The 22,665-nt window shown below is 52.7% G+C and overlaps 1 protein-coding gene across 7 annotated transcripts in view; it reads left to right on the top strand.

Annotated features, from left to right (window-relative positions):
* Positions 1-22,665, top strand: part of COL27A1 (collagen type XXVII alpha 1 chain) — a 157,941-nt gene that overhangs the window by 7,533 nt on the left and 127,743 nt on the right. For all 7 annotated transcript variants that reach the window (XR_004443599.1, XR_004443600.1, XM_033237698.1 and 4 more), the window contains 3 exons: positions 4,332-6,106; positions 14,851-14,904; positions 19,563-19,616. Coding sequence is in view for 5 of the 7 variants with exons in the window: in XM_033237698.1 (XP_033093589.1) it covers positions 4,332-6,106; positions 14,851-14,904; positions 19,563-19,616 (1,883 nt within the window). In the remaining 2 variants the exon portion in view is untranslated. The remainder of the gene's footprint in view (positions 1-4,331; positions 6,107-14,850; positions 14,905-19,562; positions 19,617-22,665) is intronic.

Genomic DNA, 22,665 nt, shown 5'->3' with positions numbered 1-22,665 from the left:
GATTGCGCCACTGCACTCCAGCCTGGCAATAGAGCGAGACTCCGTCTCAAAAAAAACAAAATCACATTTGAAGTTTTTGTAAAGGGGTAGGAAAGACTGCAGAAATGCAGAAGGGGGATGCTTGTGTTGTTTCTGGGGCAGAATTTGAGTAAGTTACTCCGGTTTTAAGCCTCGGTTGTCCCTGTGTGTCCAATGCGTGCTGTAAGAACTGCTTAAAAAAACAAAGCATTAAGCATTAACTGTCATGGCCCAAGCCTGGGATCGCATCTTCCCCTTCCCGTGAGATCCTGCTTTTCCCTCCTATGCCTGAGGGGCTGTCTAGGGGGCTGGGGCGGCGATGGACTGGCTCCACATCTGCCCAGGGAAACTGAAACCTCTCCCACATCTGTTTGTCAAGCAGCCGCATGCCTCTGAAAATAGCCGCCCTTCCCCCGCCTTCACGCCCAGCCCGTGTGCTGGGGCAGGCAGCCTGGCACGCCGGGAGTCCTTATGGCCTGACCTGGCCACTCGGCAGGGATTGGGCCCCTGGGAGGGCAGGGCTGTGCCCGGAAGAGACTTCTGCTGCCCAGCAACATTTTTTGCAAATGTCATATTTTCCAAGCTTGCTGTTTCCCCCACAAAGTAGGTGAACAGCTGTCCAGAGTCCTGAGTCAGGCACTGGGGCGGGGGGTTGGGGAGAGGCTGGAGCTGTGTGGAGCCAGGTTTATGTAATAAAGGGATATTGTGGGGGCCAGCTGGCAGGCTCCTTCTATCTTGGCATTGGGCTGAATTTATTCCCCTGTCCCCCATCTCTTCACCGGTGATGGGATGCTGGATGTGTCTCCACCCTGCTTTCCAACAAACCTGGGAGGCCCCAGGCAGAATAGCATCATGGCTAAGCACAAAGACCCTGGAGACAGGTGGCCTGGGTTCAAACCTTGGCTGTGCCTTTTTTGAGCTGCAAGTGATTCCCTCTGACTCTTCCGAGCCCCCTATGTAAAGTGAGGATAATAAAGAGTACCTGCTCCATAGATTGTTGAGAGGATCAAGTGAGATCATACCTGTAAAATACTTGGCATATAGTAAGTGCTCAACAAGTATTAGTTTTTCTTATTGGTGTTAATTAGTTACCTGAAAAATTCGGGCAAGAACAACCCTTTCCTATGCCCTGCGGGGCCCACAGTGGTCAGAGACTCACAGCAGCTCTGTGCTGGTCGCCTTTGCCAGGTGTCAGGGTTTGAGACTTTGCCCTTTAGCTGCAGATGGTCTTTGGGGGACACCTGGAGACTGGCTGGTTGTCAGCTTAGAAGCCCACCCAGTGGATAGGGGAAACCTCACCCATGCTGCCTGGCCCAGCCAGTTGTGACTGTCTTTGGGTGAATGCAGGTTGGCCCTAAATTCCATGTGTGGAGAGGGATGTTAGCAGGCCTGAGGAGCCCTCCAGGGGTTGTTGAGTGGGGACTAGAGGAAGGACCAGGTGGCTTCCTGCCCTTACCTCTTGTCCAACCAAATGACTCCTCCCATTCTAAGTCCCAGTTTATAGTGAATAATAGTGAATAGTATTTCATGATAATAAGAGAGTTTCAGTGATTAAAACAGATACCACTAAGAGAATCCTTAATCAGTAGTTTATTTTAGCTTAGAACCTGAGGGAAGACAGATGGGAGAAAGGATGGGAAGGAGGAGTTTGAAATGAAATGAAAGCCCCTTGGGTCCTAAGGAAGAATAAGGGTCTTAAACTCAAGCCAACCTGAACCAGCAACACAGAGCTATAGAATTCTTAAGACATTGCAACACCTGTGCTATCTCAAGGTCTGTTTCTCTTGTCTTATAGGCAGGGAATTGAGGTCCAAGTGTCAGTAAGAGACTCAAGCAGAGTTACTCAATGTGGGGCTTGGGTGAAGATGATGTGGAAGATGACCATTTCATCCTCCTAACAACCCTATGGTGTAGGCATTCTTTACAGCCCTGTTTTACAGTGGAGAGAACTGAGGCTCAAAATCCAGGTTCACTGCTGGTCTTCTTAGGCTCTACATTTTGCCCTTCTGACTCCAGAGTCTGCTATAGAACCATTATAACATGCTGCCAGCACTCAGGTTCTCAGTTTCCCCTAGGAAACTGTCCTTCTATCCATTCATCCACCCATTCATCTGCCTATCCATTTACCCATCCATTTATCTATCCATCATCCATCCATCCATCCATCCATCCATTCATCTACCCTTTCATCCACCCATCCATCCATTCATCCATTTATCTATCCATTCACCCATCCATCCTCTATCTACCAATTCATCTACCTATCCATCCATCCGTTAATCCACCCACCCACCCATCCAGCCAGCCAGCCAGCCATTATCCATCCATCTATTCATCCATCCATCCATCCATTCATCCATTTATCCATCCATCCACCCATCCCATATGTCTATCTACCTATTCATCTATTATCCATTTATCCATTCATTTATCTATCTATCCATCCATCCATTCATCTACCCTTTCATCCACCCATCCATCCATTCATCCATTTATTAATTCATCCATCATCCATCCATCCATCTACCAATTCATCTACCTATCCATCCATCCATTCATCCACCTACCCATTCCATCCATCCAGTCAGCCACTATCCATCCATCCATCCATACATACATACATACATCCACCCATCCATCCATCCACCAATTCATCTACCTATCCATCCATCCATGCATTCATCCATCCACCCATCCAGCCAGCCAGCCATTATCCATCCATTCATCCCTTCATCTATTCATCCATCCATCCATCCATCCATCCATCTATCCATTTATCCATCCATCCATCCATCCATCCATCCATCCACCATTCATCTACCTATCCATCCATTCACTCATCCACCCACCCATCCATCCAACTAGCCAGCCATTATCCATCTATTCATCTATCCATCTATCCATCCAACCATCCCTTCACCTATTCATGCATCCATCCATCCATTCATTTATCCATCCATCCATCCATCTATTCATCCATCCATCTATACATCCATCTACTCATCCATCCTTTCATCCATCCATTTATCCATCCATCTATACATCCATCTACTCATCCATCCTTTCATCCATCCATTTATCCATCCATCCATCCATCCATCCATCCATCCATCCATCCATCTCCCAGTTGTCAGCTGAGGACCAAACGCCAAGTGTTGCATTCAACCCCCAGCACAACCTTTGCAGGGGGTGATAGGGAGAGAGCATTCAGTACTCAGGGCCTATCTTGCTGAGCTCAGGGGAAGGGCCCTGAGGACCTGATCCAGACTCAGATTCCAGAGGCAGCTTTTCCTTCCCTGCTGAGTCAGAGCTCAGGAGCCTGCTTTGCAGACACTGGCAGCTCAGCTGACTGAAGGGGTCTAATGATCTGGGAGGGGAAAGGTCAGGAAGCCTTTCCATAAACACTCTGGAAGCCCTCCTTTTGCTTTTGCTCTGGCAAGCCCTGCTGACATAATTATTGGGTGGATGTGACCTGGCCAGACCACAGTCAGATATCCATACACTTTGCCAGAGGACAGAGGTTGCAGGGATGCTTTGATTGCTTCCCCTTCTCCCCCCAGAGCCCTGCGGGGAGGAGGAGGAGTCAGCGGAAATGCCATCACCCTTCTGATAGCAGATAGCAGCCCCGTAGCCTGGTAGAGACACCTTGGGAGTGGGAAGGGGAATGGGTGGGTCCCTGAGGAGATGGTGAAACCTGTCAGACCCCTGGGACATCCTTTACCAAGCTCTGGTGACAGGTCTATTCTTGTCACCCTAGTCCCTCACTTATGGGACTGCTTCCTGGAGGAGATGGCTTTCCTGGTGGAGAAAAAGGGGAGTATAACATGTCACTGTTGCGCAGCCTCTAACACTCTCAGCAAGAGCATTTGGTGATTATCATTACTTTTAGTATTAGTTAAGTGCTGCTTTTGTACCAGGCACTTAAAAAATGTATTCACTCATGTAACTGTTACATCCTTCTGAGTTTGGGACTGTTACTATTCCATTTAATAGATGGGAAAACTGAGGCACTAAAGTCACAAGATTAGTGTTAGAGGTAGGATTAGAACTTAGGAAGTTTGGCTCCAGAGTCTGTTTTTTAACCCCAGTATGCAAGATTATGTAGCCAGATAAGGGGTCACAATCCCTGCCAGATGGTTCCAACGCTGCCCTCTCAGCCACCACCATGGGGCGGCATTATTTTTAGATAAATGAAAAAGGACCAGGTAGCTGTGGGTGGACTGTCCACATTGTCTGTGCCCCTTAGGCGGTGGGGGTGGGGCAGGCTGGAGCAGGCCCTGACTGTGTCCTCTCCCCTTTTCCTTCCCTCTCAGATGTGGACGTCCTCCAGCAGCTGGGCCTCAGCTGGACGAAGGCCGGGAGCCCTGCACCCCCGGGAGTCATTCCTTTCCAGTCTGGCTTCATCTTTACGCAGCGGGCCCGGCTCCAGGCTCCCACGGGCTCCGTCATTCCTGCCTCCCTGGGCACAGAGCTGGCGCTGGTGCTGAGCCTCTGCTCCCACCGGGTGAACCATGCCTTCCTCTTCGCTGTCCGCAGCCGGAAACACAAGCTGCAGCTGGGCCTGCAGTTCCTCCCCGGCAAGACGGTCGTCCACCTGGGGTCCCGGCGTTCGGTGGCCTTCGACCTCGACATGCACGACGGGCGCTGGCACCACCTGGCCCTCGAGCTCCAAGGCCGCACAGTCACTCTGGTGACCGCCTGCGGGCAGCGCCGGGTGCCTGTCCTGCTGCCTTTCCACAGGGACCCTGCACTCGACCCCGGGGGCTCCTTCCTCTTTGGGAAGATGAACCCGCATGCAGTCCAGTTTGAAGGTGCTCTGTGCCAGTTCAGTATCTACCCTGTGACGCAGGTCGCTCACAATTACTGTACCCACCTGAGGAAGCAGTGTGGACAGGCTGACACGTACCAGTCCCCACTGGGGCCTCTCTTCTCCCAAGACTCTGGCAGACCTTTCACCTTCCAGTCTGACCTCGCCTTGCTAGGCCTGGAGAACTTGACCACTGCCACACCAGCCCTGGGGTCACAGCCAGCAGGCAGGGGACCCAAGGGGACTGTGGTACCCGCCACTCCCACCAAGCCCCAAAGGACTAGCCCCACAAACCCTCACCAGCATATCACAGTGCGAGGCCCAGCCCAAACCCCACTGCTACCTGCCAAGCTGTCAGCCAGTAACACACTTGATCCCGTGCTCCCAGCCTCTCTTGGCGGCTCTACCAGAACGCCTCGCCCTGCAGCCGCTCAACCATCACAGAAGATCACAGCCACCAAAATCCCCAAAAGCCTCCCTACCAAGCCTTCAGCCCCTTCTACTTCAATTGTCCCCGTCAAAAGCCCCCATCCTACCCAGAAAACAGCTGCACCTTCATTTACAAAGTCAGCCCCACCCACTCAGAAGCAAGTACCACCTACTTCCCGTCCAATTCCTGCCAAAGTATCCCGTCCTGCAGAGAAGCCCATCCAGAGGAACCAAGGAATGCCCAGGCCCCCACTGCCCAGCACCCAGCCCCTACCTTCTACCACCAGCTCCTCTAAAAAACCCATTCCCACACTAGCTCAGACTGAGGCCAAGATGACTAACCATGCCAGTAAACCGGCCTCTGCCCGCACCAGCACCCACAAACCTCCCCCATTTACTGCTTTATCCTCATCTCCTTCCCCTACTCCTGGTTCTACCAGGACGACTTGGCCACCAGCCACAATGGTGCCTCCAACCTCGGGCACCAGCGCTCCCAGAACAGCACCTGCCATCCCCACTCCTGGCTCAGCTCCTACTGGAAACAAGAAGCCCACTGGATCGGAAGCCTCAAAGAAAGCCGGACCTGAGAGCAGCCCCCGGAAGCCCATCCCCCTCAGACCTGGGAAGGCAGCCAGGGATGTCCCCTTGAGCGATCTGACAACCAGGCCTAGCCCCAGACAGTCCCAGCCCCGTCAGCAGACCACCTCAGCCCTGGTATTGGCCCCAGTGCAATTCCTGTCCTCCAGCCCCCGGCCCACGAGCAGTGGCTATTCGTTCTTCCACCTGGCAGGATCTACGCCTTTCCCTCTGCTGATGGGGCCTCCGGGGCCCAAGGGAGACTGTGGTTTGCCGGTAAGACTGAGTGGGGTCTGCATGCTGCGTGGAGCTCCAGTGGGGGACTGGGGCATTGGTCAAGTGGTTGCCCCTGGTAAAGAAGGAAAAGGAGCAGCTTAGAGCAGGGAGCTGGTTATGGGCACATCTTCGGCTCCAGCCAAGCCCCTGGCTCCTCTGGCTCTGCTAAATGCATCATTGCCTACTCTGCTCCAGATTCGTGATCCACTGGGACAGACTTAAGTCTGGTGGTTAACCCCAGGTGAAGAGCACCCCCGGGCTTTGGTTGGCCCAGGTCCAAGCCCATTCTTTGCTAACCCAGCTGCAAAGGTCGAACAGCTTAAGGAAAGCCCGTAGCTGTCTGGCCCCAGATCATGCAGTGAGTAAGTAAGCAGCTTCCAAAGCCCCGCTCTCCCAGCTCGTGGAGCAGGGGTCCTTCTGGCCATCAGCTTGTCTGAGAGTTGCAGACAAAGGTCACACATGGGGAGCTCTGGATATGTTTTGTTTGGCACGTGCAGTGTCCTTTTTTAAAAATCCAATAAGTTACTAACATTTGAAAAATGTGAGAGATTTCTTATAAAAAGACTCAGCAACCAGCTTCTCTTGGAAAGTGGGAGATGCAATGGTGCTTGAGCCACCCCATTAGAACAAGTCTGTTCTTGTCTGTGCTGGTCCCCACTTCTCCTGACTGAGTCTTCCGACCAGTCCTTTCACCTGTTTATGTTACCTGCCTGCCCAGCGCCTGCAGGGGTTTGATTTGTAACCTCCCGTAGGAGTTTGGGGTGCGGAAGATCAGCGTGGGCCAAAAGGAAGAGGAAGGGAGAAGAAAGAACACGATTTGCAGGATGGTCTCAGGGTCGATATCTCTGGCTTGCCTGGGACCGTCTCCAGGGGCAACGACCTTCCCACAGCTGGAGGCCAATTCCTCTGGGTGGGGAATGATGGGATGGCATTTCCAGAAGCCTTGGGGCTCTGCTATGTTCTCCCGCCTTGGAGACGACCACCGTGTGGTGGCCTCTCTCTCTCCTTCCTGAAGCCGGCTCTCCCACTGGGCTCTGTGTTTGAGGTTAGGGCTCCCTGCAATGCGGAGACAGTGGCAGATGCTGGGAATTCCCAGGCCTTCCAAACACACTTAATGAGTTTTAATAATCATTAGGAATAATATTTATCCAGTCTGTCTCCAAGGGGACTGAGAGTCCGCCTTTATTATAACCATATTGTCGAACTTATGGAAACTGTATGCATTGCTTTGCAATTATGTCAACGTTCTGCTCAAGTTCCGTGTTCTGAAATTGGCAGCGTAGAGAGTTGGGAGCCACCTCTTTCTTGTGGAAAGAACGAGGAACCCTTTTCACCTCTCCAGCCAACCCAGGCCAACTCTGGCACCAAGTGCCTTGGGGCCCTGACAACTCAGCTTCCCACGCTGTGTGTGTGCTGGGCTCAATGGTGGTGAGGTCAAAAGGGGAATTGTCCCCTCCTGACAGGACATGGTGAGGTCCGTGGTCTCAACTCTGGCCACACAGCACAACCTAGCCGTGAGGAGGAGGCCAGCCCTCCCTCCCAAGAATGTGTGTGGTGTGGAGAGAGGAGAGGAGCTGGCTCAGGGCAGATTCTATAGAATCTTGGGTCTTCTGTATGTCTGAGTCAAATACTTTTTCCTGGGGCTCGGGGCTCTGGGTTAGCAGGAAGTGAGGCCTCCTGCCAAATCTCTTTGAAAAAGAGGGGGCACTGAAGTGAACCTGGTCAGTCAGTGGATGCTTGGGGATGACTTAGTTCGACTCTCCTCATTGGGCAGATGAGAAAATTGTGCTCAGAGAGGGCCAGGACCTGCCCAAGGCCACGCAACATGGAGGAGGCAGAGCTGAAGTTTACATTCCAGACTCTAGACTCCAAGACTAGCACATTCCATCCCACTGCCCCGAGTGTCCACTCTGAGGCTCTGGGACTCAGATCTGGGGGACTGGGGGCTTCAGACAAGAGTCACTACTGTCCCTGTCCCTGGTCTCAAAGGAAGGACTCAAAATCTAAAGAATCTCTCTTTCTCTTTCTTTTCTTTCTTTCTTCTTTCTTTCTTTCTTCTTTCTTTCTTTCTTTCTTTCTTTCTTCCTTCCTTCCTTCTTTCTTCTTTCTTTCCTTCCTTCCTTCCTTCCTTCCTTCTTCTTTCTTTCTTTTTCTTTCTTTCTTTCCTTCTTTCTTTCTTTCTTTCTTTCTTTCTTTCTTTCTTTCTTTCTCTTTCTTTTTCTTTCTTCTTTCGAGACAGGGTCTCACTCTGTCAACCAGGCTGGTGTGCAGTGGTGCGATCACAAGTCACTGCATTCTTAATCTCCCGGGCTCAATCCATCCTCCTGCCTCAGCCTCCCAGGTAACTGGGACTACAGGCACATGCCACCATATCCAGCTATTTTTTTCACTTTTTTGTAGAGTCTGGGTCTCACTATGTTGTCCAGGCTGGTCTTAAACTCCTGGCCTCAAACGATCCTCCTGCCTCAGCCTCTGAGAGCACTAGAATGACAGGCTTAAGCCACTGTGCCTGGCCTAAAGAATCTTCTGATTAGATAACCCATCAACTTTATGAGCTACTTCCACAGGCACGGTGTCTCCTTTAGGACCTCATGGAAACTGGTTGAGGAGGGCAGTCTGTGTGCGTTCACCCCTGCCCCGCAGATGATCCAACAGGGGCTGGAAAGCGATAAAGGACCCGGCCAAAGGCACCCAGCATGTTCCTGAAGGAGCTGGGATGCAACTTGTGGTGCCTGACTTCTGGCCAGGGCCAAGGCTCTTTCTGCTCTTCCAGCCCTGACTTCTGAGGACAAGGGGAAGACACCAACCTGCCCAGGTGACATCCCTGCCTCAGGCCCCATGCTATCCCCTGTCCCCACCCTCCCCCAGCTTGGAACATAGACTTACTCCAGGAGGAACCAGGTAGAATCTTTGTCCACAGTGTAGCAGATGGCAACCTGGTCACTTCTTCACCAGATACCAGAATAATGTAATGGAAGAGGCATCTTTGAATGGTGATAAAATGAACTCTCATTCTTTCTGGCCTCTGCTGTCTTCCCTTGACCCCCATATACATCCAGGATCTAAGCCCAGCAGAGCAGAAGCTCCAGCTGCCTGGGAGAAGAGCTTAATTGTCCCCCATCTGGGGACGTGCAAACTTGGGTTCAAATCCTGGCTCCACCCCTTTTAGCTCTGACTGATCCATGCTGAGCCTGTTTCTGTAGAACATAAGATGATAATAGCTCCCACCTCTGGTGGGGAGGGTGGCCTGAAAATGTGCGTAAATTTTATTTGCATATAAAGCTGTAGTAGAGGCTGGGCGTGGTGGCTTACACCTGTAATCCCAGCACTGTGGGAGGCCGAGGCAGGTGGATCACTTGAGGCCAGGAGTTCACCAACATGGTGAAACCCTGTCTTTACCAAAAATATAGAAATTAGCCAGGCATGGTGGCACACATCTGTAATCCTAGTTACTTGGGAGGCTGAGGTAGGAGAATCCCTTGAACTCGGGAAGTGAAGGTTGTGGTGAGCCGAGATCATGCCACTGCACTCCAGCCTGGGCAACAGTGAGACTCTGTCTCAAAAAAAAAGCTGGAGTAGAAATGAAGTAAGTTGGGCCATCTTACCTAGTTTTGCTGAGTGACTTTGGGGAAATTCTTTCCTCTCCCCAGTGCTCAGTCTCCTACTGAAATAGAGTGTTGGGACAGCTCTCCCCTTAGACATGACTGTGGGGCCTTTCAGTGTTTTAAAGAGGTGCAGTGGCTGTGTTTGCATGTGCAAACCTGTTCCTCGGGGTTCAGGGCACGAGAGCAACTGGCAGAGGCTGAGACAGAGTTCTGGGCCCAGGCCTGCCAGGAGTTGTAGCTGCTGAGTGAGGGAGCTCTGTGGGAGCCCCAGGAGGGGGGAGCATGGAAAAACTGAGCTTGGCCCTGGGTGAGTTGGGGCGGGGAGGCCGCGGTTCACAGCGCTGCACAGAAGCTGCACAGAAGCCCCACGCCTGAGAGGAGGCGAGTCAAGGCCTTATTTATTCACGATCAGGCCACTGGCATTTGCCCACGCTTGCACTTTTTGCAAATGTCCCGTCGGGAAGACCCAGCTAAGGGCCTGGCCCATGGCACGTGCTCTGTGACTATCTATCTGTGAAATGAACGAAAGAATTTGATCCTTATGAAATGCAGGTCGTCCTGACTCCCAGACGGGGCTCCTTGAGGTTACCCAGAACTCTGCTGTCAGGCAGATGAGGAGGCCATGTGGACTGCAAAAGCACGTAGTCTTTGGATTTGGGACGACCTGGGTTTGAACCATTCCCTTATCCAGCCATCCATTCAGTCTTTGCACAATTGTTAACTGAATGTCTTCTAGATGCCTGGTGCTGTGCGACCTTTGGCAAATCACTTAACCTCTCTAAGCCTCAGTTTCTGCCTCTATAAAATGGGGATACGGTGCCACCTACCTTTCCAGGGTCATTACATGGATTCAGTGAGATGCGGGAGGTAAAGCACATATGAAACCTAGGTCCTGGTAGATTGTGGCTGTGATTGTGGACTGATGGTGGGTGTCGAGGTGGGGACTTCAGTGCACTGAGAGAACTGGGAGGATCTGGACATAGTCTCACATTTGCTTGGAGAACTGTGCTATGAAAATATTAACCTGGGGCTAGTCGGTGGAGCAGGGACAGCTTGGGAGCCTGAATGGATAAGAGTGTCATGACACATGTCAGCTAGACAGGAGGGGGTTTAGGGGAGGACTGCCCCATTTTTTTTTTAAGCCAGACCAGAAGGTCCCAGGGAAAGGTGTTCCCAGAACCTAGTGAGAGTTAAAACCTTGAGCAGGCATCTCCCCACAGAAGCAGGGGCCATGGGAGGACACAGCTACAGCCAAATTATAGCACAGCAGAGAGAGCACAGGGAGAGAAATAGCCTGTCCTCCCTTCTGTGCACTCTCTTTCTGGGGTCTCCCATTGGCCAAACCCAGCTGGAAGCTAGAGGTCAAGGAAGGCAGGGGTATAATCTGTAGAAGTCAGCTTCCCAGGGCACAGCATGGATCTGGGGAGTACATGGAGAAGAACCAGCATGCACATGCCATCTCAGAATATGGGTATTACATTCCCATTTCACAGCTGGACAAACTGAGGTCTGGAGGCCCAGGGAGATGAAGTAACTCACTCAAAGCCATACAAAGCTGTATTGATGCCAAGAAGCTCTGTTCCAGCAGGTCCTTCCTAGGACAGAGGCTGGGGAAGTCTGGGTGCCCTGTGGGAATTCTTAGGAATAATCATGAGCTCAGATAATCAGAGATGGGAGAGCCCTTTGAGGCTCCCTAACTACCCCCAACAGGTTACAGACACAGAGTCGAGGCGTAGAGATCAAAAGGACATTGCTCAGGGTCACACGGTAGTAAGCCGCACACCTAGGTTCGGACTTTTGTCTCCTAAACCCCAGGCCTGTAAAACCTCTCGCTTACTGCCAAGGGCCATGCCAGCTAGCGCTGGTTTCTTTCTGCAGGGCTTGGCAGGCAGAGGTTCTTGTAGCTGGACACAAGGGTGGACTTGTTCCGTAGGATGGGGTTCCCCTAGATCTGGCTGTCAGAGGCCAGGACCCTTGGGGGAAGCCCTGAGGGGTCTGCTTGGCTGTTTCCATGGCTCTGTTTGCGTGCGCCTGGAGCCCAGGCCTCCTCCACCTCCCCCAGGCAGGCCTGAGCCCCCGCTCTGCTCCCCCTCAGCTCCGGGCCCTCTCAGAGGCCCCGTTGTTTGCAGCGTGAAGTGGAAAATCCCACCCCGGCCTCGTGAATCATCCCAGAGTCACCCGCTCAGGCTTCAGGCCCTGGAAAGAAATGGCAGCGTTTTTCCACTGCAGAGAGAACAGGCAGGGTCTCGGATCAGGGGAGAGGGGCCAGGGGGCACCCACCCATGCTTGCCACGAACAAAGTGGGCACTGAGTAGGGGAGGGTCCAGCCCACGGCTAGCACTGGGCAGCTGGGTCCCCACCCAGGTTGAAGGTCTGGAGTGAAGGGATTGGCCAGACCTGAAGCTAGGGCCGGCCCATCAAGGAGTCGGCCTGTGGGCTGACATCACCAGGCTGGACCCTGGGTCCTGAGTGGCACTCAGAGTCTGCTCTGCAGATGTGGTGGATGAGGTCAGACTCTATCCTGGATGCCCCTATTTCTGAGGCAGAAGACGTGCCAAGAGGGAGTGTCCAGGCCTCTGCAGCTGCAGCCCCACCAGGGTCCGTGAAGGAGCTGCACCCACGGAGCCTGTTCCTCCCCAGAGTCCTGGACAAGCCCTTCACCCCCCTGGGCCTTGGCCTTCTCCTCTGTGACATGGGAAGAATCTTGCTTTTCCTCTTCACCTGATAACGTAGCAGAGGAAATTACCCCCACCTTGGCTCTCCGCAACTCAGGAAATGCCAGTGCCAAGAAGGTTCCAGGATCTTTACTTCACAGATGCCCATAGAAGGGAAGGGACTTACTCAAGGCCACATACCTAGTTAGAGTCACACTTGACCAAGTTGTGTGGCAGCTGCCCAGGGTAGGAGAACAGTTCCAGTGGTCCTGGGTTTGAATCCAGGCTCTGCTTCTTGTTAGCTGTGTGGTACTGGGCAAGTCACTTTGCCTCTCTGAGCCTCCCTCTGGCTTCTTATCTGTTGAAATAGTATGGTATACCTACAGTGTGCTTCGTCTCAGCCCCTTGCTTTTTCTTTAATTCTGGGTCCACCTGGGACAGTTGGGTCAAGGAGGGCCTCCTAAGAAGGGACATCTCTTACTGTCCCCTAGAAACAGACGTGAAGGAGGGTGGCTTAAAATTTTGAGTTGAGGACGTTCCAGAAGCTTGCTTAACAGAAATAACAGCTAACATTTTTTGAGCATTAACTGGGTGCCAGACACCAGGATTAGCACTTGTTATAGATTATCTGTCGGCTAGGTGCTATTATTAACCTCATTTTACAGCAATAGAAACAAAGGCTTGGAGCCTGGAAATAGCTTTGCTCAAAGCCACCCAGCTAGTAAGCGGTTGGGGGGGGGAGTGCCCTATGTGAACCCAGGCCTTGGCGTTACACCATACTCTATTGCCCAGAGGCAGCTGGAGAGGAGAAGTAGGTAAGACTGGCACCCAGAGTCCAGAACCTGCAAAACCAGACAACTCCTCTACCTGGCCATTGAGCTCTGCCGATAATTTGGCCAGAGGTCCCCAGATGCTCAGAGGTAGCTGGGACTTGCCCGAGGTCACAAAACAGTCCCTCCTTTTTCTGCTCAGGGTTGTTGCCCAGTGACCTTGGTACCCATATCTGCCTGTCTGGATCTCTCCTCTGATTTTTATTCATGGACGAGCAAGCACGTGGTGTTCACAGGCCAGAACTGTGAGCCGAGGCTGCCCAGCGTGAGATCTGGATTAATTACCAGCCAAACCGGACTGGGTTTTCAACACCGATTTTAACTCTGGGCAGGAAACCTGGAATCTCGTTGATGGTTATTTGAAACAAATGAATTGCCCAGGCCTCACACATCCTCGAAAGCCTGGCTTCCTTTGAAGGCTTCAGGCACAGTTCTTCACATCAGGCGCTTAGTTAATCCTCATTTACTCCTTCGAGGTAGATGCAACAGTAGTTGTTGGACCCATCTTAACAGGGAGCATCTGAGACTCAGATAAGTGGGAGGAACTGCAGGAAGTCTGCAGTTATTAAGTGGTAAAGACAGGATTTGAACAAAGACCAGCTCATGGTTTAGTAAGTCTGCTCGGCTGCCTCCCTTCCTGTGTAAAGAGAAAAGAGATGAAGATACACAGATGTTCCTTAAATGCTGAGCTTCAGCGTTAGGTCTTTCACTTGTGGGAAATGGGGAGCTCTTAAATGTTGTTGAGCAGGGGAGGGCTTTTGGAAGGTGAATGAGGCTGTGTGGAGGAGGACTGCAGAAGGGAGGGAGTGGAGGAGAGAGTAGAGGCAGGGAGACCACTGAGGGGGTGCTGCAGGTTCTTGGGGAGTGGTGATGAAGGCTGGACCATGCTGTGACCATGGGAACAGATAGCACATTTGAGTGCTGGTTACGTACCAGGCACTGTGCTACACATTTATCATCTCTCATGTCATCCTTGGAATCCCATGGGGAGTGTTTTATTGCCTCCGTTTGTATGGGCATAAGCTGGCTAAAGACTTGGGCGTTTTGTCAGTGACAGGCAGGGATCTGAACCCAGGCGCGTCTGATTCAAAAACCCGTGCCGTGCTCTGTGTGCTGTGCCGCCTCTTAGTGGGGCAGAGATACTTCGTGTGACCTTGGCCAAGTCCCTTCTCTGTTCTGATTCTGCAGAGAATTTGGCTGAGCTCTGAGGTTTCTGGCTGTTTTATTTTATGAAACGTTTGACTGAGCCCTGGGGATAGAAAGATGACTCATATCCCCTTAGTTCCTTTGAGGAGACCGTCATCTGATGGGAGAGACAGGCTTCTAAGCAGATAATTCCCCAAGTAAGATAGTGGTCTTTATAGAGGAAAAGAAGGGACTTTGTCCAACTAGGGGAAGGCTTTCTGGAGGAGGTGACACCCTAAGTTAGCTGGGTGATAAAATGATGAGGGCTTCAGTGACTGAATAGTAGCTACCAAAGCCCAGAAGCTCCAAAGAGCATGAGTTTCTCAGGGAAGGGACCTCAGGGGACTCCTCCTCTGAGCCGTGGATATGCATGCCCACAGCTGTAGGCGGGATTGTTGAATGACTGTTTGAGCCCATTCTCTGCTGCCAGTGAGCACTGTCTAATGCTGTCTGTCTTGTTTTTTCCTTAGGGTCCCCCTGGGCTGCCTGGGCTACCTGGAATCCCTGGTGCACGTGGGCCTCGGGTGAGTTATCTCACACTGTCCTTTGAAACTCTGGTTGGGTCTTTTGGCCTGCGTCTCACTGCCCCCGAGGTCTCAGGTTTGCTGTGTGTCCTCAGGTTCTTCCCTCCCCATTTCTGGCACCCATATTTTGCTTTATCCATTTGGAGTGGACTTAGGGCTCTCAGGCATGCTCTATGGACAGATATGGCATGGAACAGCAATGACCTCTTGTAGGTCTCAGTTGTCCATTGGGGATATCACCTTTTGCAGCCTGGGGTGGGGAAGATGGGGAAGCCTGAAGATCACATGCCTTGGCTGATAGACTTCAGTGTTTGTCCAGGAAAAAAGCTGACTTGGGGAATATATGGCCCTTGCATCCCTCTTCCTGTTTCTGCAGGGTTCTCCTGGGGTAGGGATGCGGACATAGGTACCTGGAGGGGCCGTGCCAGGGAGGAGTTGAGTTCCTCCTTCTGGAGAGAGGCTGGGCTTGGCAGGCTGCAGTGGCTCGCTGAGCTAGCCCAAGCCCCAGAGGGAAAATAAAATAGCTCCTATGTGATGTCCTGGCACCTTCTTTTATTCTGCCTTATTTGACCTCTCACGCCCACCCCAAGCTCCCATGGGACAGTGTGATCATTCTCATTTTAGGGATGAGGAAACTGAGTAGGAAACGGTAAAACCAGGACTGGAACCCAGGCTCTTACCCATATGCTGGAACCCTTGGAGATCCCCTTAGAGGGAGACCTACCTGCTTCCCTTAGAGGGCTGAGACCAACAGCACCCGGCATCTGTGCCCAGGCTGAATCAGCCTTTCCCACGCTGGGTGCCTGGTGAGGCCCTGGCAGAGATAGCTGCCTGGGGCATATTTTTAGCTCTGAGCCCAGCGAATGGTTCTGGTTATGCAATTACCCAAGCCTTAGTTCCCTCCAGACCTGGCCCTGTGCTCCCTGGGCCCAGGGCTCTGGAATCTGCCATCTGAAGTGGCATTTCTTCCTGGCTTCAGAGCCTGCATGAAGCTCGTGCCTCCGGGGGACCACATAGATATCGCAGATGCTGCTAGCCCATGGGACCGTGCAGCCTGGGACCAGGATGAGGCCGTTGACCTAGGCAGCCTACTCCCTTCCCCAACCTCCTGCGCCCCCCAGCCTCTGCGGTTTTGCTCTGGCTGTCCTCCTTTGTAAAATCCTCCATTCATGTCTAAGAGCAAACACCACCTTTATTTCTGATGACCACTCCCTTCTTGGAACTCCCGCAGTGGTTCCCTTGTTCCCTCTGGATGGCGTGGGCCATTTTCTCAAAGCTCTCATTGACCACTGAACTCTGTTTGCTGAGCCACGTGTGCAGGATCTCATTCCACCTTTCCAGCCATCCTAAGAAATAGGTTTCAGTCTATTCCCATTTTACAGATAAGGAAACCAAGGCTCAGAAAGGTTTAGTTACTTCAGATAAAGTTAAAGAGAGTAAATGGCAGAGCCAGGATTGAACCCAGGCAGTCTGCCTCCAGAGCCTACCATTTTTTTTTTTCTTTTTTTTTTTGGCCAGAGTCTTGCTCTGTCTCCCAGGCTAGAGTGCAATGGAGCAATCTGGGCTCACTGCAACCTCCACCTCCCAGGCTCAAGTGATTCTCCTGCCTCAGCCTTGCAAGTAGCTGGGATTACAAGCACATGCCCCCACACCCAGCTAATTTTTCGTATTTTTAGTAGAGACGGGATTTCACCATGTTGGCCAAGCTGGTCTCAAACTCCTGACCTCAAGTGATCCACTTACCTCGGCCTCCCAAAGTGCTGGGATTACAAGTGTGAGCCACTGCACCTGGCCCAGAGCCTACCATCTTAAGCATCTATTGTGCTTATTTTCCTGGGTACTCACCTGAGCCACTTCAGAGATGGGCCTTGGTTACCTCTCTCTCCTACATGATGCCTAGCAGAGTGCCCTGCGTGCAGGAGGTGCTGGGCAAATGATTGGTGAAGAGTTTTAATCTAAGAGTCAAGAATATTTCCACCAAGAAGTTGTGGAATCTTAGGCAAGTCCCTTCCCTCCTCCTAGCCCCAGTTTGCCCATCTATAAAGCCTGGGGTCATGGTAAGGCGTTTCTAAGTTTCCACCTAGCTCTGGGTGAATGACTTTCCTGACACGCTTCTAGGCTCTTTCCCTGCAAGCCACCCCAACCCCCCCGCCTGCCACTGTACCATCATCCTGTTTCTAGACTGGAAATTCCATATATTATAAAATTCTAAAGATAATAGAATGCTGGATTAAACAATCCCAGCTCCTCTCTGCACAGATGGGGGCTCTGGAGGGGCTTAAGGAGGGGCATTCTTACCTGAAGTTGCCCAAAGCTCTGTGTCTTGCCCCTTCCTACCTCCACATATTCCCCTAGCCCATGGAGGGATGTTGGGGAATCCCAGAGCCTCCCCCACCTGGCTTTCTAGGCTGCAGCATTTATAGAATCAGTCTGCTTGGCTTTCAGTCAACTATGTGCCTCGTTTCTCTGCAAGGCTGGAGAGGGGTGGGGATGGTGGGTGCGCAGGGAAACAGGATGCCCCCACCTTCAGAAGCTGCAGATGGGGGAGCTGAGTGCTCTGGCCCACCATCTATGGGGCAGCTGGGGGCATGACTGGGGAGAGGCAGCCACCCCTGACCTTGTGCAGCCCACGCCTGGCTCTGGTGGAACTGGGTGTCACGAACTCCTCCTTCAGCACCCCCTCCCAAACTCTGTCCAGTTCCCACTGAGCTTGTGGTTAGACCTGGTTAGTCTCCACGAGCCTGGGCTGGGGTGAACATCGGGGGGTGTTCCAGATTCCTTAGAGACTGCTGGGTCCCAGTCATTTACAGAACAGAGGGCGAGACTGAGGCTGGGGATTGCGAAGTGGGGCTCAGAACTGGGACCCAGTCTCGATGCTTCCAGGTTCTGTTGTGTGCCAGGAGACAGTGTTTGGTGGACGGCAGGGGAGGGCAGGAGGGCTGATTATTTTGGAAGGAGGGTCACAAGTGGCACTGAGAAACTCCCCAGGCTCAATGTGCTCTGGACACTGTTCCTTCCCGGTGCATTCGGAGAAGGGGAGGGTCCCAGTTCAGGCATCAAGGAAGAGAGGAAGAGGGAGGTGCCTTGGTTGGAATGTGACAGGCTGCAGCTGGGAAGCTGGCCTCAGAGAGGGAAGAAGAAAGCAGTTCACACACAGTTAGCCCGATGAATCAAGAGGGGCAGGGACGAGGGCAGTGTGCCTAGAGGCTGACTGGGCGGGGAAGACCAGTGGACCCTTTGGGGTGCTTCTCCTCATCTCCTATGCCCCAGATTATTCCTGCTAGACAAAAACCCTCAAGTATTACCCAACTCTTAGGGCTCTATTTATATTACTGGGCTGGAAGACTCTAGGCCAGGGCCCCTGCTGGAGAAAGTGGACATAACAGGACCCAGCTGTTATAGGGGAACTTGGATATGGACTGGGAAAATCCAGCACCATGAATAAACTCTGGACTTGAAACCACCAGGCCCTGGACCCTGATCTCACTTGGCCACAACTCTGCTGTATGACCTTGACCAAGCCTTCTGGACTCTCTGGGTCCAGTGTTCCCAGGTGCTCTGTGGTCTCTGGAAGACCTTGAAAGCTTGGAGCTTGCAGGAGTCTAAGGGTCTGATCACGTGTTGTAGCCATGGGAGAGGTGCACCTTTGTTCACAAGAGGTCAAATGCATCCTTCTTGAGCTCTCAACTCCAAAGACTCATACAAAAGTCCAGTTGGGGCCAGCTGCCATGGCTCACGCCTGTAATCCCAGCACTTCGAGAGGCCAAGGCAGGAGGATTGCTTCAGGCCAGGAGCTCGAGACCAGCCTGGGCAATGTAGCAAGACTCCATCTCTACAACAAAAAAATTAAAAATTAACCAAGTATGGTGGCCCATGCTTGGAGTCCCAACTACTCAGGAGGCTAAGGTGGGAGGATCTCTTGAGCCCAGGAGTTTGAGGCTGCAGTTAGCTATGATCATACCACTACACTCTAGCCTAAGCCACAAAGCAAGACCCTGCCTCTTAAAAAAAAAAAAAAAAAGTCCACTTGAAGCTGGAGGAGCACTAGAGGGTTCCCTGGAGGAGATGGCACTTTGAGCCAGGCATGAAGGATGGATCAGGTTTCAAGCAGAGCAGATGGATGAGAAAAGATGCTGCCAGATGAGGGACATCATGGGGAAAGGCAATGAGGAGAGAAAGTACCAGATACATGAGAGGGAAGTGCATAGCTAAGAGTGGTTTGAGCCTAAAGAAGCTGGGAAGGGCTGACGGGGCCAGGCTGAGAGAGTGTGGAGAGGAGGTAAAATTTAGGGCTGAAGGACTTGTGCTCCGAGATCAAGGTCCAGCTCTGCTTCTTAGCAGCTGGGTGATCTGAGACAGTTACAAACCTCTGTGAACATCAGCATCCTTGTCTTCAAAATAGTAATAACAATACGACCTACCTTCCCGGTTAACAGGATCAAATGAGATGGCACATGGGATGTGCTTCCCACAGGGCCAGGCATGAAGCGGGTGCTCCCAAAAGTGGGCTGAGTGGCCACGACAGTGTTGCTAGGGCTTGGTTTGGGGAGAAGATAATAAACCAGTGGGTGGAGGGAAGGTGCCAGGCATTGCAGTCAGAGGTGAGATGGTCCCTGTTTTTTGTCACCTTATTTGTTTTTGTTTCTTTTCTCTTTCAGGGTCCTCCTGGGCCTTATGGAAATCCAGGTCTCCCCGGCCCTCCTGGAGCCAAAGTGAGTATTTGCTGGAGATGTGGCCATGGAGTGGGTGCTGGGGTGGAAGCCATATTTGCGGTGCTCCCCAGGGGCGCCTGGTGGGAGGGCTTCAGGGGCACTGAGGGGGATTCCCACCCAAGCCAGGATCACCCTCTGGACCCCTTTCCAGGGCTGGGCCCTGTGCCTGATCTGGAGACACAGTGCTTCCGGCTGGGAGAGACTTGGGGGAGTCGGGCAGTTGGAACCCAGAGCCTTCAGGGCAGTGGGCAGAGGGGTGATTTCTTGCTAAACAGGGAAGGCTGGCCTTGAATGTCAGACTAAGAACATAAGGCTTACTGTGTTGTAAGATGCATCCTGGGGAGGGATGTGGAAAGATCACGTTTTAGAAAGCTCACTAGATGCCATGAGAGGGATGAAGCGGGGGTGGGGAACCAGAGCCAAGGCCGGGAGACCAGGGGTGATACAGGGGAGAAAGGAGGCTAGCCCAGGCCAAGTTAGGGGTGTGGGAGGAGGTAGGGTGGAAAGGATGGTGGTGGGTGCAAGGTGAGAGACAGTTACAAACACCAGACAGTTTTTACCTCCCTGATATTAGCCTTGGGGACTGAACTGGGTCCCAGGAGGGGACTCAGATGATGTTGCATGTGGAAACATGTAGCCCGGTCAAGTGATCATTTATGGAGAGATATTATGGAACTCAGGATTGCTCTGAGCTGGAGACAGAGCCAGGGGGAGGCTGGCGCAGAAATGCCACTTCCCACAGGGAGTCTTCTTGGAATACTCGAGTTCACTTTTAATGAGATCTTAGTGGCTGATGCTTTGATGATATGGGAACACCACTTGCTGAGCTCTTCAGTCTGTTCCTGGAGCTCTGGCAGAGGGCAAGGTTGTTGGAAGTAAGAACCTGCATTGGAAGTGAGAAACTCAGAGCACCAAGAGGAGTGCCAGAGCCAGCAACATTTAGGTCATGGGAAAAGAAAGCTTGCGGAATGGCTGGAGAGATAGGAGGAGGGGAAGGAAGATGCTAAAGTCCCTGAAGCTAAGAGAGCAGTGCCTGTGCCAAAGGAGCTGTGGAGGGCAGATGGGCTCCTGGCTCAGGGGCCTCCCAACCCAGCCTGTGTCATCTGTGGGGTAACCAGGTGAAGTGCACCCCTGTGCTTTGGTTGGGCCAGGTCCAGGGCCATTCTTTGATAACCCAGCTGCAAAGGTTGAAAGGCTTAAGGAAAGCCCTTAACTGATTGGCTCCAGGCCATGCACAGTGAGCTGCTGAGCAGCCTCTAAAGCCCAGCTCTCCTGAGTCAAGGAGTAGGACTCCTTCTGGCCCATCAGCTTGCCTGGGAGCTTTGGACAGAGGCCTCACGTGGTAGTCCTGGGCGTATGGATCTGTGGTGCCAGAGTCTTGGGACAGAGCAGAGTGCAGGAGCACTGACCTCAGCCCCTCTAGATCTGTGACTCTAAGTCCAGAGCTGGGCTGGGTTCCTTTTTGGAAGGCAGGCAGTGGAGGCCTCTGGTGTCCAGTGCTTAGCAGCTGCCTGGAGGTGCTCTGGGCTTTCACAGGGCGAACACTGATTATAGTACCAGCCATATACTGAACCCTTCCTGTGTGCCAGGCACTGTGCATATATTTGATGTGGCTGGTCTCATTTGATCCCCACAAAGACCTAAAGAGACGGGTGGAGATACCGTACCCATTTACAGATGGGGAAACTGAGGCACGGGTCGATGAAGACATTGTCTAGGAAATGGCAGCGGAACCTGCTCCCACGGGTCAGGCAGAGAGGCAGGAACTCATTTGGAGACTTCTGCTTTGCAGAGGCCATGGGTACATCAAGATGCCGAGCATCAGCAGCTGTTTTGAATGGCCAGGCTTGCCCCTTCCTAGCCTGCTCTGGGACCAGTGGAGCCTGTCTCCTCCCACCCCCAGACTCACTCCCTGCTCCTGTGGTAGCAGATGCTCCATCAGCTCCTCCTGCTGGCCCTGCTCAGAGCACTGTGGGACCTCAGTGCCAGCACCATGGTAGCCCACCCCAATCTTGCTAACAGATGTGCCATGGTAGGAGGAGGGCCTGCCAGCTGTTTCCCCTCGCATTCTGAGACACATCTCTGAGTGTGGCCACTGAGGCTTCTCCCTAGCAAGTGAGTTCTCCTGCCGCCACATGGGACTGGAAACCATGGACTCGGGGCCTCACGGACAGGACTCCCATTTACATCTGTGTATAGCAGACAAGGGTGTGGGTTCTATAAAATACATTGGAGTCAGAGGCTGCTTCTCTCATTGGGACTTGCATAAAATGCCAGGGGGAAACATCTTGCCCTTTGCCTGGACACTTGGCCCTGAGGCCAAGGGTGAACAGAGGGGGCCCCCGGGCAGGCTGGTTAGGTAGGAGGCCCAGGTAACTGGGCCAGGGCCCTAGGCTGATCTGTGGCATGGGCAGGAAAAGGTTAAAGCAGAGGCCCTCCCTGGATGGGAGTAATGACTTGGCTGAGATTGAATGAGAAAGCTGTGTGTCTGCATGAATGGGTGGGACCCTGGGAAGAGGGTTCTAGGGTCCTCACTGTTCAGCAGATCCCCTTTGGGATGGGAGGTGACCTGGTGGGACTGTAGGGCTGGCTTCCCTCAAGGCCTGTGCTGGCCCCTGATGCTGAGCATCAGCAGCTGTTTTGAATGGCCAGGCTTGCCCCTGCCTAACTCACTCTGGGACCAGTGGAGCCTGTCTCCTCCCACCGCCAGACTCACTCCCTGCTGCTGTGGTAGCAGACACTCCATCAGCTCCTCCTGCTGGCCCTGCTGAGAGCACTGTGGAACCTCAGTGCATGGTGTCTAGGGCCACCCATCCATTCATCCTCCTTCAGTCAACAAACATGTATTGAGCACCCACTATGGGCTTTTGACAGATAAATCAGTCACACCTGGCAGGGCTTGCCCTGTGGGCACAGAACTGGATTAGCCCCATGCAATCATCCCTTCAGTGCATCTCCGCCTTCAGGTGCTTATGGCCTAGTGAGAAGACAATCCCTCTGCTACACTGAAGGGTGGGAGAGATGGGTGGTTTGAGGAAGACCAAGAAAG

This window comes from Trachypithecus francoisi, unplaced genomic scaffold, assembly GCF_009764315.1.
Source record: "Trachypithecus francoisi isolate TF-2019V2 unplaced genomic scaffold, Tfra_2.0 Lachesis_group16, whole genome shotgun sequence".
NCBI lineage: Eukaryota > Metazoa > Chordata > Mammalia > Primates > Cercopithecidae > Trachypithecus > Trachypithecus francoisi.
This window is presented reverse-complemented; position numbering and strand designations above follow the sequence as displayed.